At 31.3% G+C, this 20001-nt stretch overlaps 1 protein-coding gene and 1 long non-coding RNA gene across 2 annotated transcripts; one reads left to right on the top strand and one right to left on the bottom strand.

Annotated features, from left to right (window-relative positions):
- Nucleotides 1-1223: 1223 nt before the first annotated feature.
- Nucleotides 1224-6323, bottom strand: LOC143075527 (uncharacterized). Its single transcript, XR_012978342.1, has 3 exons — nucleotides 6235-6323; nucleotides 2363-2517; nucleotides 1224-1729 (listed from the first exon to the last, which is right to left on the bottom strand). It is a non-coding gene; the product is annotated as an uncharacterized LOC143075527 (long non-coding RNA).
- Nucleotides 6324-13230: 6907 nt separating this feature from the next.
- Nucleotides 13231-19449, top strand: LOC143075443 (ficolin-2-like). Its single transcript, XM_076250889.1, has 6 exons — nucleotides 13231-13356; nucleotides 13775-13874; nucleotides 15998-16131; nucleotides 16849-16945; nucleotides 17946-18110; nucleotides 19124-19449. Exons 2-6 carry the CDS (start codon nucleotides 13805-13807, stop codon nucleotides 19390-19392), a joined length of 735 nt encoding a protein of 244 aa, XP_076107004.1. The 5' UTR covers nucleotides 13231-13356; nucleotides 13775-13804; the 3' UTR covers nucleotides 19393-19449.
- Nucleotides 19450-20001: the final 552 nt, after the last annotated feature.

The following is a 20001-nucleotide window of genomic DNA, read 5'->3' as shown; positions in this document are numbered from 1 at the left end:
TTATATATCTTCAAATAAGTTACGATCGTACTTGTTCACACTATTTGACTAATATGTCATAGATGTGCTGCTAAACACAAACTACTCAAACAGAGTAACATGTATGAGGAAGATCGACTGAAATCGATACTACATACGTTTTAAAGTCACCTTCACGAATTATTTGACCGACACGATGTTTCGGTGTATGAATATACTTGCCACATGATTTCTTTAAAAATCGTTATTCGTCAGATCTGTTATCCTATAACCAATTTTAATAGTTTTACCACCGAGTTAGAATTTGAATGGTTGAAGATGCATGCAAAGCAAGTGCTCTTTCGACGAATTCAGATTCGCTCCTTTTGAAGTTCATGATATTCTTTGAGTTTTTGTTCGCTACCTTATTTTTCTATTTATTTTTGTATCGTTTCCGAGATTTACTCATCGATAAACTGCATGACGCCTTATTCACAGCCTATACTAGATGAACAAAATTGAAAAAAGAAAACTCAATTTAAGAATTATTACGGCTTCTTAGTCTGTGTTGATGAGTTTATTAGTTTATTGATAGAAAAAATCAGATGAATTAAATAAATGAAAACTAATTTTAATATGAAAGAGAATAAAAACGAAGAGTGTGTCAAAAAGACAACAAACCAAACATCGCAACCAGCAATTCCTGCAACCGGAGGCGGGGTTCAGCTGGTCACTAAACAACAACGTATATTAGTTCAGCGAAATAAGCGCAATACTTAACTTCGAAAAAACAAATGAACCAAAATAAAAAAAAAGTATAAGACTAACCAAAGATAGATGTTCCTGACTTTGGACAGGCGCAATCATTTGGCATGTTTAAACATGTTTTGAGAGAACCCAACCCTCCCCTATTCCTATTCCAAATTTTGCATAAACACACAGTAAAACGTACAGTAAAAGCCAGTTTAAAATAAGTCTAAGTCTGGTTTTAGATTAGATTACGAAAAGAAAACAGTTGTCATATTCCTGACTTGGTACATACATTTTTCGAAGAAAATGTTTAGTTAAGCCTGGTTTTCAAAGATAGATAAATCTTCTATTTGTATGACAGTTGTTTTATAGTTTCTTTATATTGAACATACAACAAAACTGACTAAAAGGTTCAACACTCATACAAATAGATAAATTAAAATAGACACAAATAAAAATGTTTTTTAATTGATAGTAAATTTGATAAATACACCAACACAATTTTTTTGTAGTTGACAGCAGCAAAAGGAACAAATATCTAGAATATACAAACGCAAAGAAAATTATGCATCATTTGCTGATATCATTTCGCCCATTGATCGATTGCTTATTGGTTGTTTAACGTAAAGTTCGATTAAACCTTACTGTTCTATGATGATGAAGAACGATCTTGTTTACTTGTTCTGTTCGTTAACAATGGTATGTTCAACTTTGAAATTGATAGAATCTGAGTGGCGTAATATTTTGCGAAGAATTCATTAAAGTCAATAAACATAGTTTATTGCAGTATTGTCTTTATGAACCATGTTTTCATTATAATGTTACATCACAATCACTTTGGAACAATATACAAGGTCTTAATTATGCTAGTAGTTGTATGCTGGCGGTGGAGGATACAAATCGTGATGAGACTGTTGCTGGTACGGATTAGGCTGATACTGTTGCTGCTGACCATATGTAAACTGAGTTCCAAACTGGGTGGTAGTGTGGTTTGAAAAATTATTACCATAGGTTCCACCAACTGGAAAAGAAAGTATGCATTATGAATAATTATTAAAGTTAGAAGAAAAAAAAACGAGGGGAGGTGTGGATGTGATAAAAAGCCGTAGGGAAAAACAGAAAACGGGACGAATAAAAGAAAAAAATCAACGACACCCGTCTCCACTCCCGAGTTTACATACAACTTTGCATAAAAGAGATAAAAATATAAAGACACAAACCAAATAACAATCGGATGAACTCGTGATCAGAAGGGTCTTAAAGCCATATGATTGATGTAAAAACCGTTGATGAGTCATAACAGATGAAACGACAAACTTGTGCTGTTATATTGTATGTCTTTAGAATGATATATATCATAGCTTTCTTTTCGGTTTTAAAAATGACTGATGTGATTTTTAGCATGTGGATTCTATTCTGTTTAAATTTCAAAATGAACAATGTTTCTGATACGGTGTTTTGCATGTTTTGTTGTTTATAACTATATCTATGCGAAATGCTTTCTCAAGAGTAAAAACCGTGAGAAATCACAAGTGTGTTTTACGTTTTACAAAACAGTATTTGTTTTCAAGAATAATAAAACCCTGAGTAAGGTGTCATTTTCTTCCATATTCCTTTCTTTTTTGTAGTTCTACAATGGTGAAGATAAACTTACACTGAGTTTGTGTTACAGTTGGAACAGCTGTTGAATTCACTACATGTCCTGGTCGTGCTGTTGTTTTATGAAGGCAACATACAACAATGACTACTACAAATATACCGAGTGCAAAAAGACCACCAATTACTCCTCCTATTATTGCACCAACAACTCTGTCAAAAGAAAACGTATAAGAACGACTTTAACACAAATATGATTCTCGAAATATGTCAAAGATCACCCTTTTAATCTGAAATGTCAATAATTTTTCATATTTCATTAAAGAGACCAGTATGCATGTTTACCCTAAAGTATATAAAAGTTTAACTATCCGGTCAAAACCAAGTGTTTGAGACACAAACATTTGTCGGTTATCACCAACCTAATTTCATTGGTTATTCGCCAACTCCTCTGCGTCAGAACATTTTCCACAAGAATCCGACCAATTACAATAGAGTCCAATTAATGTGAATAATGTGGTGGGGTTAAAAATGTTAGCGGGATCCCAACCCTTCCCTTAACCTGGGACAGTGGTATAAGAGTACAACATAAGAACAAACTATAAAAAATCAGTTGTAAAAAAGGCTTAACTCATCAGATGGACAAAAATACAAGTGGACGTGGCCGGGTACTTGTACATCCCGACAACAAAAAGACACTAGGAACAGATCTGAGAGTACTCGCAGTTATCTGACAGCTAGTTCAAAGCCACTAACAACTAATAAAAAAAATCATGCATCTAAAACTAAACAATCAATCCGTACACATCCAACATCCAATGGATTTAGTGTAAAGACGTCATAAACAGTCAGAGAAAAACATGAATTTGTGCAATGCCAAGTTACAGGTATCGACAGATTGTAGATCCATGAATGTGGATATGTATATAACATACTAGTAATATTTAGTTTGCTTTTAATTTACTGATAACAAAATCAATAGTTATACCAATAAAATCAATATTCAATGATCTTATTTCAGTGTTGAATTGGTAACCTTTTGAATAAGTTTATTTAAAGGAGTGATAAGTTTACAAGGATCATTTCTAAATTTCCGGGCACGGTTACCAACATTTCCCTACAAATGAGGATGTGCTATCCCGTTTGAAATAAGTTTTCTACAGGTACAACCGAACTTCAAAACCAAATTTTTATATCTTTGGAAAAATTTAGTAAAGGTTTCAAGTAATTTGTGCTAACGATATCCCTGGTTTAACAATTTACCAGTAATACATAGATTGCGTTCGTTAAAATAAAAAACGCCACAACAGAAATGGCCATAGCGAACGAGCTGTGAAATATAAACACCGTAAGATGGTGCCAAAGGAACATCACCATGCATATTCTTAACGTATCTATACAGATACGTAAACGCGTCACGATTGGAAAGACGATTTGTTTCATCTTCAAAATGAAAAGATGAATTGGTAACCCAAAATTATAATTTTTCTATTTGATATGAGTTTGAAGTCGTCCATTCCTGTCAATTTCAGACAATAAGATATATTTTATTGGTGTTTGATTAAATATGTCTGTATATCAACTCCTTTTTTGCGGGTTTGCATCCAAAGAAATCATGATAGTCGTATTATCCCTCTATCATGACGGTGTTCACTAAAGATATGAAGAATGAGAATGATGGTGTCTTTGTCGGAGAAGCTTAGCCTGTGCATTTGATTTTCCCCTTTTGATACTACAAATGAAAAATAAAGTACGGTATGAACAGTTGAAGAAAACTATATTTGATAACCAAAAAATCAATTTAATAACTCCAATGTTGCTGCATTGCTTGATAAATAGAATGTGCGATCCAAAAGTAAAAACCTGTTTACTAAATATATCTCAGTAATGACCGATTGTAACATATAAAAATGAGAAAATTCGGCATGATTGCCAACGAGATAACTCTCCATAAGAGACCAAATGACACAAAATTAACAGATCCAACCATCTATAAATAATAATGGGCAAACTCCTTACCGCATACACATCTATACAATGCCCCAATATGAAAACGCAAAACAAGTCAAACGAAAAAACTAACGACCAAATTTATTATACAAAATAATGAAAAACAAATACCACAAACAGCAACAAACGAAAACCAACGATTTACAGGCTCCTGACTTGGGTCATGCACATACATAATGTGAAGCAATTAAACTATTCTTCAGGTGTCAAACCTCCCTTAACAAGGGACAGTGGTGAATCAACTTTGATTTGTTTTAAAAACTAAGGGTTTTCTACCTCAAAAATAGATTACCTTAGCTGTTTTTGTCAAAACCTTTAGAAATGTTTGTTCCTCAATGGTCTTCAACTTCGTACGTTATTTGGCCTTTTTTATTTCTTTAATTAGAGCGTCACTGACGAGTCTTTTGTAGAAGAAACACGCGTCTGGCGCAAAGGCAAATTTCAATACTGGTATCTATGATGAGTTTATTTATTTACAACAACATAAGAACAAACTGCATGAATCAGTTGAAAATTGCTTAGCTTATCAGATTGATACTAATAGAAATACATCTAATGAAAATTCTGAGTGGACATGACAGGATAAACATTCATCCCCACAACAAAAAGACATTTAGCACAGATTTGAAAGCACTCGGAGTTACTGACAGCTAGTTTAAAGCCATTAACGTCTAACACACAACGGATTTAGTGAAAAGACGTCATTACCAGTCAGAGACCAATTCCGTTCCGATCAGCGAAAATTATTATCATGTAGCTAAAACAAAGATATTAGATTAAACTATTGAACAAAGAATTCTTCAAAAAAATCGTGTTATGAACAAATTGCGACAAAAGTTGAAATAATTTAAAATATGACTTAACAGTAATAGCTCTATCTGCTGTACATGATAGTGTTCGTCGCTTCTTGGAATAGAAAATTTGACACATTGCAATTTAGTCTTTTTGTAGTATATTATAAAATTTGAATTTGTATTGCACCTTATCAGACCAACTTCTTGTAACGTATTTTGATTTGTCGTTCTGACTATATAGTCAGAATTAAAGTTGTTTTATTATTAAGTTATGTATAATTCACTGTCTTCTTATCATCTCTTTTCAATTCTTTTTTTCGTATCGGTATAATTTAAGTTTCTCAGTTTATTCATCATAGCAATGTATGTTATAATTATCGCACAAACAGAGGTACTTTTTTCTCAATAGCTACAACACTAAGTTAGGAAAAAGAACGACACAAACTATCACACTGTAAATTCTACAAAATCCTTACTAAATATGCTGATTGTTACAGTGTTTTAGATTCTTAACATACTAGAAAATATTATATGATTGATTGTTTGTTATTGTTTAATGTCACTTTCAGTCCTCTTGACTGTATAGTGACTGTCAGTTTTGTATTGAGGAGGTAACTGCAGTGCAACGAAAAAATCACAGACATTTTACAGATGAAAAATCAATCCCAGTCAATGAAGATTGCATTGGAGTCAATTTCATGTGTCAAATGCAGGGTTCGACCCCATGATCTCATATTTGGCATGCTAGTGACATCGTTGAAGAGCAACTAAGACCATTCTGTCAGAGGCCCATATGTTCCGCATGATATGGCCTTTGACGGATAATACACTAACAGCATGAGATTATTAATCTGATAACGCACGGAGTTTCACTTTTATTTAGACCATTCGAGTCCTATATAGTTTTATAACATTTTCATCTGTTTATACCCGATTTATTACATATTTCTACTAAAGCTTTTGTGTTATTCACAAGAAGGCACTAAGCATAACTGCTATCAAAATATGAAATTATCGATCGTATTTTGTCAAATATTATAATGACATGTTAACTTAATGTAGAAAACGGTGGATTGTACCTTGTTTAAAGCTAGCTCAACCTCTCACTTGTAAATGTCTTACTTACGAGTCATAGGCACAATAATCAGTATACGAGTTATAATAAGTGTCATAAAAGTCGTAGCAATCATCGCCTTCTGTTCTACCATTACTCACTGAAAATATAAGTTGATGAATAAATGCATTTTATGTGCGAAAACGTATAGAAATTATCAACACACTGAGGCATACAACAACTTTCAAAAGCGTAAAAACTCTAGATATGTCTGGCAACCTTTGTAAAGACAATACAAACAATCCCCAAGAAGGACACGCCTTTTTATGGGTTTATATACCAAATAGCCGGGATATAAAGGGAATACCGAAAGCCCACAAGAAGGCTTAGAAACCAAAAATTAAAAGACACGGACAGAAATAAGAAATAAAATTAGAAACCAGACAAGCAAGCAACAAATTATAGAAGACGTGAGAACCGTTCATAAAAATAATTGTATATCAATAATGATAATCACGCAATACAAATATTGAATAAAATTTGTATCTATTTGCTTTAAAACATTTATCAAATTGTCTTTGTTCTTAGTTTAGTTTAAACATATTTATTTATAGTGGATAAGGAAACAAGTTATTGCAACTTATATTAATCCATTTTCACTTTGCGGCAGCAAGTGCTGCCTTGTAGCGGCATAAGCCTGCTCTTTTTCGAAATCTACAAGGGTATCTTTTACGTGCAAGAGATATGGCTCTCTCTTAACACATGTCAGCCATTTATCGTCCTCTTCCGACGGACTATTATCGTTTCCTCAAGACCATACTCGCAAATGGTGTCAAGGGAGAGCCGAAAATTCAGTCCCTGAAATTTTCTCACCGGAGTGGGGATCGAACAGTAACCTCTGTGTTAGAAGTCAAATGCATTTACCAATACACGACGGCTATGTTCTTAGGCCTATCACAGTGGCAAGGGTATATTTTAAATGAATGTAATCATTTCATTTTTTTTTCATGAAAATTAAAACATAGGAGAGATGAAAGAATTAATCAAATACAATTCTTATACCATTTGGATTCCAAATACTTTTCGCTTTAATTATATCAAAACGACTCTGGTTTTTTTCTTGACATACGTTTGTAAGATAGTAACAAAATATATCTTGCAAGTTGGATAATAATAAAACATTTATATTTTACTAAGTATCAATTGAAATAAAAAAGCACATATAAAGGATATCGACAATGTCCAATGTAATATTTTAATATTAGAGAGTTAATATCATATATACACCTTTTAAAACATGAGAGCCTATCATTGTACAATTCATAGTCGATATACAAAATGAATATCTACTTAAGTCACTTTTGGCAGATGACATGAATTGGTGAATAAGTTGTAAACGTTCTGAAGTACAAAATATTTTTCACGAACCTTAAGTTATTGTACGCGAAGTAACCATTGAATTTCCGTTCCGTAGCAGATATATGTATTTCTGTTTTCCCCCTTTTTTTTGCATACCTGAATGTGTACTCACCCAACAAAAGCAACGGTATCAAGATTGTAAATATTTTATGTAAAACACACTTCATACTCGGAACGTTCTTCAAAACGAGAGAGACTTGCCATCAATAATTTGAATGTTATTAAAATATCAGTTTAAATATATACGGTTAATTGAAACTAAATATGTGACTAGGCACAATACTTATTTATAAAAATCATTTTACGAAGTACGTGCGTATGTACTCATATATAATTAGCTTCACACTAGCTTCCACTTCTCTCTCCGTGTTTTAGCTTGCAATACCGAGTTAAATCAAGGTGGCATTTAATTTTATTAAATGAATCTTAATTATCATACTCTAACGTAAGATAAGTTGAATTTGATGAAATACATTCTCCTAAATTATTGTATTTTATCATTTTGCATCCGACATAATTCATGAAATACGCATATTGCTGTAATGTCTTGTTTGAAATGTTTGTTGAATGTGGTGAGACTATAATTACTCATTAATTGAATCTAAAAATACAACGTATCACCTCGTTAAAAAGAGTATTCATACATCGTATCTCCTTGTTTTATTAATTTTGTATTAACATTGTGTCATAAATCAAATTTATTCTTTCGGTGTTTGTTCACTTATTTTTGTGAATGTCTTTTGATTGAGATAATAATCGATATTCTATAGTGTGTCTTTCTATTTTGTGAAATTGCATTATTGTTTCATGTTGGGCGAAGGTTGGTGTCTATTAAAACGGTCAAACCCGCTGCATGTGTTTGTCAACTTCTTACTTTATTCTGCCTTTTTAACTTAGTTTGATTCGAGCGTCAATGATGAGTCTTTTGAAGACGAAACGCGCGCCTGGCGCAAATACAAAATTTCAATCCTTGTGTCTGTGTTGAGTTTACATTCACCTGTCCTAAGTCAGAAACCTGATGTTCTGTGGTTGTCGTATATTGATGTGGTTCATAAGTGTTTCTTGTTTCTCGTTTTTATATATATTAGACCGTTGATTTTCCTGTTTGAATGGTTTTTCACTAGTAATATATGGGGCCCTTTACAGCATGCTGCTCGTTGTGAGCCTAGGCTCCGTGGTGGAGGCCGTCCTTTGATATATAATGGTCTACTATTACCGATTGTGACTCGGATCGAGAGTTGTCTCATTGGCACTCATACCTCATCTTCCTATATCTATAAATTCATATAAATAGAATAAAGAATTAAACTGCCGAAAAAACAACAACCCAAACAAATATAAAAAATAGAAGACAAACAAAGGCTTGATATTCCAGAATTGGGACTTGCGCAAAACATCTGGCGTGTTTAAACATGTTTTGAGAAAATCAATCATCCCCTATACTTCTACTCAATGTGGAATAAACAAATACACATCAATACGCACAGTAAACCCAGTTTAAAATAAGTCCAAGTCCGGTGTTAAAATCGGAAAATGAAAGGATTACGTGTACTAGCAGTAACTGGCATGTCATATCAAGACCTCATTCAAACTGATTGAAATATTATGTCTTCATCATAAGAAAATCATTCACAATCCCTCTCGTTGTGGATTAAGTATCATATCATCATGAAAGTTACATGTTGTACATAACCCATATCTTGCCAACAACATTGATTATGAAATTAGTGTGTTTATTTCCGATGCAAAGACGTATTATTTCACAATAAAAGAAAATTCAAGACAAATGAATTGTTTCAGTCACTTTTCAACTTTAATATAAAATTAGTATACTACAGTCATAAAATTAAAATATACAATTAAAAATCACGATTGAACCGTAATATATTCAAGACAAGAATTCGAATTCCAATATCCCGCTGTTTTTAATTAACAGAATTTAAAAGATTATGATAAGAAGTGACTAAGGCAATTCAGAGGTATTCAGTCAGGTTTATTAATTTGGGGTTTTTTAAGCGTCACGTATTTCTATTTTAAATATAACGAAAATAACGAAACGATATATTCAAGATATTAGCAGTTTTTTAATTGTCATTAGAGAATGCTAATCTTTCTAGCTTCTTATACCAATATCCATATAGATGACTAAAATTGGAAAGAAGAATTGGAAAATAGAATCATAAAAGTGATTATATCCTAGTCCTTAAATAATTTATAACTGCATCGACTGGATTTTTTTAATTGAAAGGATTTAAAAATGTCCTATTATATCTTAAGAATTACAGATTCTACTCAAAATAATTTTTATCCTTTAAAGACTATACATCATGTGGTACTTGATTTTTATTGATCATCATCGATTCTTTTCATTCTTGAATTCCAGTATTAAGAAGTTTATACGATTTTTAAAATTTTTTACTAGTTATTTCGTTACTGAAAAAAAAACCACAAAAACACCGAAATGCAAGGAAAATTCAAAACGGAAAGTCCTTTAAAAATGAAAAAAAAAAAATAGATCGCAAACCCATCTGTCGGTAGGACAACAATAGGGGTACAGGCATTTCTTTATGTAGAAAATGGTGGATTGAACATGGGTTTATACATTTTCATAGCTAGCTAGACTTCTTGCTTTTATGAAAAATCGCAGAAAACAATAAGTCCTTTAGTGATCACTATTTAGAAACATGACTATGTCTATACCACAAGAACTTATTAAATATCTTAATGAATACAGAAGAAAAATAAATAACGACTTAATTGTTTTTTTTGGTAAATTCAACTGAGCGTTAAATGAAAAATTTACGTCACAGAGGTGTTTTTTTTTGTTATTTCCATAACTACAAAATAATTAAATCGTTCCTACTTTTAAATATTTGATAACATAACATTTTCTAATTACTAAATAACTTTGGAGTAATCTACCATAAATAAAACAATATGGAAACAATCACAGAATCAAATTTCCCAGTAAATTATTTATTAAGAAAGAATAATTTAGAATTCAAAGTTACTTACACAGTTGATTTGACGAATCATTTAAAAATATTATGGTTATTAGAGATAATAAATTGGTTCTCACTGAACTTTGTGTCTTATTTGTTTACATAGGGAATATGACAATTTATTTCAAGAATTGAACCAACAGTGTTAAAACAGGCAGAATTATGTTATATTATTTGTTTTTACATCACTGTTTTATGCTAAAGAGGGAGTACAGTACGTCTTCAACAATAAGCAAGTCCTAACTATTCTCTTTCCCTAGACAGTGGCATAACAGTGTCACTTATGAGCGAACAATAAAAACCAGTTGGAAAATGTGTGACTCATCAGATAGACAAGACACAAAGTACTGATAGTAGTAACTTACTGCAGTTATGCATCCAATTGTTTGAATATGTGTTTTATTACCTATCTTTTAGATAGACAAAGGATGGTTATGAAAACAAACCTTCTTTAACCCTACTTTATATTCATGTGTTTGTCCTATCACTGTTTGTTTTTATTACTTAGCATAAATTGATGGTTTAATTTCAAGAATTCCATGTCGATAGCAGAATTTTGAAAATCTTCTAAAGGAGTAGGTCCGGTAAGGACCGATTTTGGCCTCAAATTTCAGGTTCATCTGACGAAAGATTTTGACCACTTTTTAAACACTTAAGTGTCTATTTTATTTGAATTAATTAGTTTATGTGAAAGATTTTAACCGATTTAGTCATTAAAAACGATACGATTTAAGCTTAAATATGAAAAATCTACCTAATATGCCGAAAAAATGGTTTTTGGTAAAAATGAAAGTGGCCGCATCCGTGTTCATCCTCAACCTTTATATATGTTATGTATTATCATAAAGTACAACTTACATTTCAATATTAAGGATGAACACGAATGCGGCCACTTTCGTTTTAAACGAAAACCGTCTAAAATTTAACTAAAATGCTAGAATTATGAGGATTTCAGTAATTTAGCATGACTTAATGGTGCTCGTACCGGATATATGTGCATTGTATTGTCAAAAACAGCCCATATTTATGTAGCAGAAGCATTCTTCTGTCCAATAAATAACTAAAGGTTTACATTTTAACAATTTTGTAAAACTGCTATATTTTGGGGCCAAAAAGGGGTCTTACTGAACCTACTCCTTTCAGTTAATCAGTTCTAAACTTTTGATTTACTATAGCCGATTAAGATGGATATATTGATTATGCTTCTGTCAGTTTTTAACTTTATGTTCAAATCCATGTGCCGTCTTGCAGTGTTATCCGTTTAAAGTCTGTCTTCTTACTGTTAACACAACATTTTTTTTCTGAATATAAACAAGAATGGGGTATGTGGCTAATATAGGATTTGAGTAATACAAACTCCACTTAGCGTCTTATTGGAGCCTGTAGCTGACTGAATCTTTATTCTTTGTGTAAAGTAATTTGAATGAGAAAGAATAATACATGATTTAATAACAAGGCTCGAGTTTAAAGTTGATTATTTGGCCATATCGTCGCTGGGCTTCCAAAATGTACTAAATAAAAAATTAAAAAAAAATTATTTTCATATTCAAGCCTTGAAAATTTGGTTGACATGCATGCTTTCAAAATGTCGTTAGTGAACCTGAATATTTTTGTAAATGGTAGTGAAATAAAAACTATGCATTTGTAGATAACATTGAAACTAAACTTATTTTACAGAAAAACAGAAATACACAAGAATTTGATTCATTTATCAATTATACGACACTTTTCAAGTTTACATACAAAATGTTGGAAGTAAACTTTACCAGCAATTGAGATTGTCAATTTTATCATCTTATTTTAAATGTTTTGATTTGGCTAACTGAATGCTATTTTGAAGTATCAAAGATAACCTTCCGCCAGGTCAATTTGTGTAAAAAAGTAATTTTAGCCAAAAAAGTTATATAAGACATTTTGGAAGCCCAGCGACATTACGTTTTTTATCACTTTGTTGTTCGATGTCCATGCTCTACTTATTTGATTTTGTCGTGTTAATGTTTTGTGTCTAGCGACATTGATATGATGACGAACACACGAATTGAATGGTAAAACAACAATGATTTTTTGTTTTGACTTTACATGTAAAAACAATGCTAATTTACATTTTGGTTTGATAAAAATCGTGAAGAATGAGTTTTTACTTGAATACCCCTATCTTCTGTTCTATTCGAAAATTGTTGGCTGATCTTGAAATGAATGGTATGATGTAGCTGTAAATTCTCACATTGGATTTCTTTGATTTATCAATTACAGATGAAAAATAATTAAAAGCTACTAGAGCATAAAAACTAATGTCTCAATTCAAAACAGATTCCTTTTAATATTTTTTATACATAATCAGTGAGAAGAACATTGAATATCTAAAGTTAAGTTTCAGCAGCTAACTCGCATGACAAGAATATCCAAATCGACAAGAAGTCCAACTTTTATTTAATATCACGAAGTGATGAAACACGTGATGCCGGTGGTGAACTATGTTGTAGTCTGTGGCATATTTTTGAATTTTGATCTTTTGTTTTGTCAGCAATGTACAGTGAGGACTTTACGTGTCGATCCAGATAAAACTGAGTCTAGACATCAAGGATATACCTTTATCTCTTTTGAACAAATTGGTCCGAATACCTGTTTTGATGAATGTATACGAAGACCTAGATGCCTTTCCTTTAATTACAACAGAATAAATCGTCATTGTGAAATAAATGAAGGGAACCGTGAAACAGATGTAGTGGAGGGAAGTCATTATGTTTATGTGAACATAGAACAGTACAAAAAGGTACGGATAAATATATTTGTTTGCATTGCATGTTTTTTCATCAACATATCTAACACATATTGAAGATAAGCTGTCAATGGACAGAATTTGAAGTAAGATTAGCAATCCATATCAAATGCGGTCAACAAAATGCAGGACTTGGTCCATTTAAAACCAACAGCTTTACCAAAACCAATATAGAATGCCGCAAAGAAACACGTTAATCAATTATGTATGTTTGGGTTGCTTACATAATTTTGTCAATGTAACAGAACTACATACAACTGTCGTACATGTGTTCAGTCATCATATCGGTTACTTTAATTGTACTGTATATCTAAACAAGCGAAATATTCTATAAGGGCGATATATCTATGCAGTATCATCATATTTAAGGCAATATCCCGCATTTAAGTCACGTTTTCATTATACAAACTAGGTCCGTATATACGATCCATGCTCTACGGGAATGTCGTGTGTAGTTGGAGAGATTTGCAAGACGATGATAAATGGAACTGGGCATTGTGTTAAAGACATGTGTAAGTTGATATATGATCCTCATTTACAACATTTTTCTTTTAATCTCATTTTAAAAAATTTATCTTTTAAAAGTACTCATATAAAGTAATATATGATAACGTGATTATTATCAACCAGATAAAATTGCTTACGTGTCTCATCGAGTATGTATAATGACGCATATGTTGGAATCCTGGCTGGAAAGCAAAGTACTATAAATCCACTAAGATAAATCCTATTAAAGATATGGGCGTTTTTCAATAAAAGCGTGAATTTCAGACCTTAAAAAAATGGAAAATCAACTTGTTTAAAATTTTATTTCAAGAGTTATTTTGAATAACTCTATACTAGACCTGTTTGTACAAAAGGTACAATCTTAAATACTCTTTAAAATGATATTATTTTCATATTTATGTACTGTTCCGTATGGGACATTTGTCCACTACAAAACTGCTTCTAAACACACATCTTATTGCAATTTTAAATGTCTCCTATAGACATTCAAGTTTGTTTCACTTTATATACTAGAAAGATCTCATTTTTTTCTGAATTGGAGAACCATTTATTATCGATAAAGATCAGACAGTACTTTACATATGAAATTACAACTCATGTTACGTAGTGGACATTTTGATGCATTTCGTAGTTGACAAAACCGTTTCGTAGTGGACAAAAAGTTTTGTAGTTGACATCAACCCTATTCTATGTTAATAAAAACATACTGAAAATTACATAAAAGTAACCCTTGTTATTTGTTTTGCACGAATATATTGATAAAAGAGTAAAAAAAAGACTGCATGACAGTAGTAGTGTCCACTACGAAACGTTTTTTCTCCCATACTTGTTTTGTAGGTGATCGTTTCGTAGTTGACATATTTACATGTTTTATGTTTTTCCCACAATCTCTATATTGCAATAGTAAAAAGACTGATTGTATCCATCAAAGCACGTATTTGGCTGTACACTGATATTTTTTTCATAATTTTAAAACCAGATACTAAAGAAGATTTGACCCGATTAACAAAAATACGGTATCACTCTGGTCCATTTGATGTGCTCATTTTTTTTTACCAACAATTTAACTGCCGTTATAAAAACATCACTTCTTTTGTAAGACCCTAATGTTTATATCTCTTGCAAACAAAATCACTTTGATTTTATAAAACTGTTTATTAGAAAAATTTAATGACTTCGTTTCGTAGTGGACATTTTGTCAGGGACACACCTTCTAAAATTAAATATCCTTTGTCAAAAGCTGTTTATTAAAATATTTTGGCTCTAAACATACGTTTGAATTATTAAAAAACTTATATTAAGTATAAATAACATTTATTTCTACCTTTTTTTTTACAATACTTTAGAGTATAAATGTTGAACAGGAGGTCTAGGGACATGCCATTTTGGTTATTTTGGACCATTCAGGAATCAATATCTTATCAATCCCTCTTAAATAGACTGTTTCTTTGCTTAAAAATGTTAAATATAATTCAATGTGCTAACTGCACAAAAAATTACTTGCAAAGATCAAACACATTTTTTTTAAAGTGGCTGATTACAGAAATCACGTTTTTATTGAAAAACGCCAATATAAATGTTCAGGATCAAAAATTATGATCCAGGGGCATTTTAAACATACCGATTATTTCTTAAACAGTAGATTTACTTTTCATGCTGATTGTTTTCACTGGTTTTATTTTACAATTTTGCCACTAATCAAAAGATACATGAAGGATACAAAAAGATGCGGATTATACCACAAGCGGAACCAAAACTTATTCGGCCAATAGAGACCAGCAACATCATTACAAAAAACGGAAAAACTAAAGAAAACACAAGAAATCATCTTCATTACACTACATACAAAACTAAAGACGAAGCCCAGCGAAAACCGGCTGTAATCATTATCATAGATATAAATCTTCCAATTTCATCATGTCTTATCAATTTGCATATAATGAAAATAACTTGCTATCTAGTTTGTTATGAAAAGGTTCTATAGAATTAACAAAGGATAAAAATTATTCTGTATAAAAGACTGTGACATGTAAAGGTGTATATAGAATTAGAAATGAATGGTTAGGTCTTAAGACCAAATGAAACTATAATAATCATTAAAACATCGATTATTGCTATCCAATTCTAGCCCCAACCCAACCAGTAACTGACTGTAGTAGATTGCATAAAGAAATGCCAAGTGGAACATATACGATTCGACTCAACCAGTTTCAGATAATTAATGTCTATTGTGATATGGATACTGATGGTGGTGGATGGACTGTGAGTAAATTGACTTTTCACTTGGAATTAAATACTTATGTTGTTAAGTAAACGCGACAATGTAAAATCACAAAAAAGCCCCCCCCCCCCCCAAAAAAAAAGGCCAACAATAACATGGTTGTACGATACAAAGTACATGTAGACACAGAATAAATCATAAGCCTTCCAACACAGAGAGGTTAAGTGTTACCACAAAGTAATCATCTCTCTGTTACAAAATTACAATGTAATAAGTTTTTGAAAACAGCTAATACGTTATAAAAAAACTTCAATTTTCTAAATTAGAGGCAACAATAGTTAACCTATGTAAACATTCCATAACTTCCATAATTAGATACGTACAGATTAAGGTAAATAATATTAACTTGAGGATTCACACAATCTATATAGTATTGAGCGAATCGGGATACCTTGACGAGTAATTGTCTCAAGCTATGGACGCCATCAAGCCATTCATGTGAATATATATGCATGTATAAGATGAAAATTATGGGGAAAATTAGAAACAGATATTGAATTCCGCTATTTTTTTTATACTGTTGACAATTTATAATTTTCAAATGAATGATTATTCTTTTCTTATGTATGCTTTATTAATTTAACATGCTTTAAGTAAGCATTACAAATTTTAGATTAAATTAATGAAACTTTTTTAAGATATCTTAAGTTTGAACCAAACGTATGTGGAAATAATATGTTAATTGATAAATTTCCCAGGTTTTCCAAAGAAGACGGGACGGAGTCACTAACTTTTACCGTGGATGGAACGACTACGAGATTGGATTTGGTGATCCTGAAAATGAATACTGGTTGGGCAAGTCCTTTTTTAATAATTTTTGTCCTGTCTATTTCAAATGTGTAATTTTTAATAAAGTAATTTGTTCACCATACATCATGAATATTTTAGCAACCTTATCAATATAGATCCATGAATGTGTACTTAGTCAAGCATGATAATTCCATTATTCCTCTTTTTCTCAATAAAGAGTTGACGAAATGCTTATTATCACCATATTTAAATTGAACGATTAAAAAGACGGAATATACTGGTAAAACAGAAACTGATTACCCCTTCAGAACACATTAATTAACCAATGTTTTTTGTGTGATTATATAGGTTAATCTTAATTGGGTTTGTAGTATTTAACCATTATTGTCTTTTCGTCATTTTTCGATTGATGCTTTTGCCAAGATGTTTTCTGTTTTCATTGAACTTATGATAGTTGATTTCATTCCTCGAATAAATCCTCTATAATTTTGGGCCGTTTAAAACTGCTGCAGAAATATATTTTTCAAGGTCTTAGATCTAAGTTTCAGTTTAATTTTTTCACATCGTTGTTTGTCTTTTTGGACTTTTTTTCTATTTCTGATTTATGAGTTTGAATATCCCTTAGGTATTATCCGCTCTCTCTTTTCAGGAAAATTCGTTTGATTTGTTTATTTATCGATTGCGTCATTTCTCTCATCGAGTCTTAATTATCATTCGTTGTAACGAATGCATAACAGGAGTCGCGCATGTAAAGTTTAAATGATAGCCCTTTCTAAATATCTAAACGGCTAAAAACTGAAACTACAAACAGTACACTTTCACAGTAAACTACAGATTGAGCATTATGAACAAAATATAAAAAAAGAGTGAGTCACGACAAGTCAACAGTTTTTATCCGCTTTTTACACACATCGTGTTACGCAGGTAGACTCGATAATATCGTTCGTATTTAGGTGACATGATAGAGGTGTTTAGTGAATATGTCAGACCCATTTAGTAGTATATTTGAGTTATGTTAAATTTACATTTATTAACATATTTTTAGGAAATAGGAATATTCACGCTTTGACATCGCAAAGACAATGTCAATTACGAATTGACCTTGTAGATTTTACAGGAAACACTAAATATGCTGTATACAGTACATTTAGTATAGACGATGCTGATTCTAAATATAAACTGACTATTGGTGGTTTTACTGGAACTGCTGGTGAGAATTAGTTTTGCTAATATATAAGTAGTGATTAATATTGTTTCAAGGGCAATATTTTGGATAATGGTGGGAAACACCAATTAATAACATGAAATCAATACTATCATTACATGCATCCGTTGCGCATTTCTAGATTTATCTTCATCAGGAACGTTTAAAGCAAAATTTCTTGTGCTCCATATATTATTTGGTTCGTATTAAAAATTATAGAAGACAAATCCAAAAAACAAACAAAAAAACCAACTAAAAAATATTTTAGAAAGATAGGAACACTCATTGTTATATTTCAATCTGACACGTAATAAATGTATATTTCCGACATAGTATTGCTTCTTGCTTTTTCAATTTTAGTTTCTTATTATCAATATAAAATATTTTTTTACAACTTACATTGTACATTCCTCTTCATTAAATTCATGCTTTTATTAAGATTCATCATAATTTTTTTTACAAAAAGTGGTAGTATTCAATATACAGCCGTTATGTGTATATTCAAAGCCATGCAAGTGGAAAAGTTTGAAGGAAGGATCGGGCTTATAAATACATTATCTCCTATGCATTTTGTGTTGTAGAAAAGAGAAACATTTTATTTACTAACATGTTTTATGTATTGTAAGATATCCTCTTAGGGACACTATTGAAATTGCAAACACAAAAAAAATCGCTTGTTTTGGCACATATTTAACGATGAAAAACATCGGCATAAAATCTAGGAAAGTTATAAATTTTCTAAAACACACACGTTTTTTAACTTCCATGTATTTAACTACTACCCTTTGATACAACTAATGTGTGTAGGACGTATATGCATATGAGTCAAGATAGAATAAAATACTACAAAAAAGTGTATATTTATTTTATATATATTATTTCTTTTGATCCCTTACATCCTCAAACATCAATCAACGATGTAATATTTAAATCAACCTAGTGGACATTTTTTCCCTAGACTGTTGTATAAATTACAATGCAGATTCTAATCGGAAAATACTGTTGTTGCATTTATTTAGGTGACTCGATGAAGGACAACAGCAATAACACTTTAAATGGAGTGATGTTTTCAACAACAGATCAAGATAACGATGAAAGAAGCAGTAGTTGCGTGCGGGACAGCAAAAAAGGTCCGTGGTGGCATAAATCATGTTCTTATTCCAACTTGAATGGTCTATACAAATCAGAAGGTAGCAATAGAGGACCATACACTATTCATTGGAAAACTTGGCACATAAGTAAAGCTTTAAAGGCCTCTGAAATGAAAATTAAACCATCATTTGAATGACATGAAAATGAAACATTCATCTTAATATATATAAATTTTTAGAAATGTACCAGTTCATATCGTTGTAAATACTTAAAATAACCTACACTTTTGAAAGTTTTAGAAATGTCCAAGAGTTTTTCTGTGTTTTATTTACTTGTATAAGTTTCTTCTCGTGTGTCTACTTTTGAAATAGAGATAGTCAAAATAAATTAGATAAAGAAACTTCTGAGTTTAAAAATGTAAATTAAATATAAACTTAGTAAAATATTTATTCTTCAAAAAAATATTGAACTTTTCCCCAAAATTACATCATATTAAACAGTACCAATGAATTAAATTTCAATACATAACCATAATGGTATCAGTTATATTGACCAGTTCAACGCACAGTTGCAATTACTTGTGCAAGGAGATTGCGTCAAAGTTGAAGTTTTTAAAACGCTAAAAGTCAACAAAGATGACATTCAAAGAAATTTCATCGGTCTACTAAAGCTCCATCAGTCGTGTTTCAGTCAAAAGAGTAGTAGATAAAATTTAATTCTTAGTATATTAATACTTAAGGGCGCAGATACACTGGAGCTAATGACGTTGCTAACGTAAAATGATATTTTCGCGATGTCAAATCGT

This window comes from Mytilus galloprovincialis, chromosome 1, assembly GCF_965363235.1.
Source record: "Mytilus galloprovincialis chromosome 1, xbMytGall1.hap1.1, whole genome shotgun sequence".
Classification (NCBI taxonomy): domain Eukaryota; kingdom Metazoa; phylum Mollusca; class Bivalvia; order Mytilida; family Mytilidae; genus Mytilus; species Mytilus galloprovincialis.
This window is presented reverse-complemented; position numbering and strand designations above follow the sequence as displayed.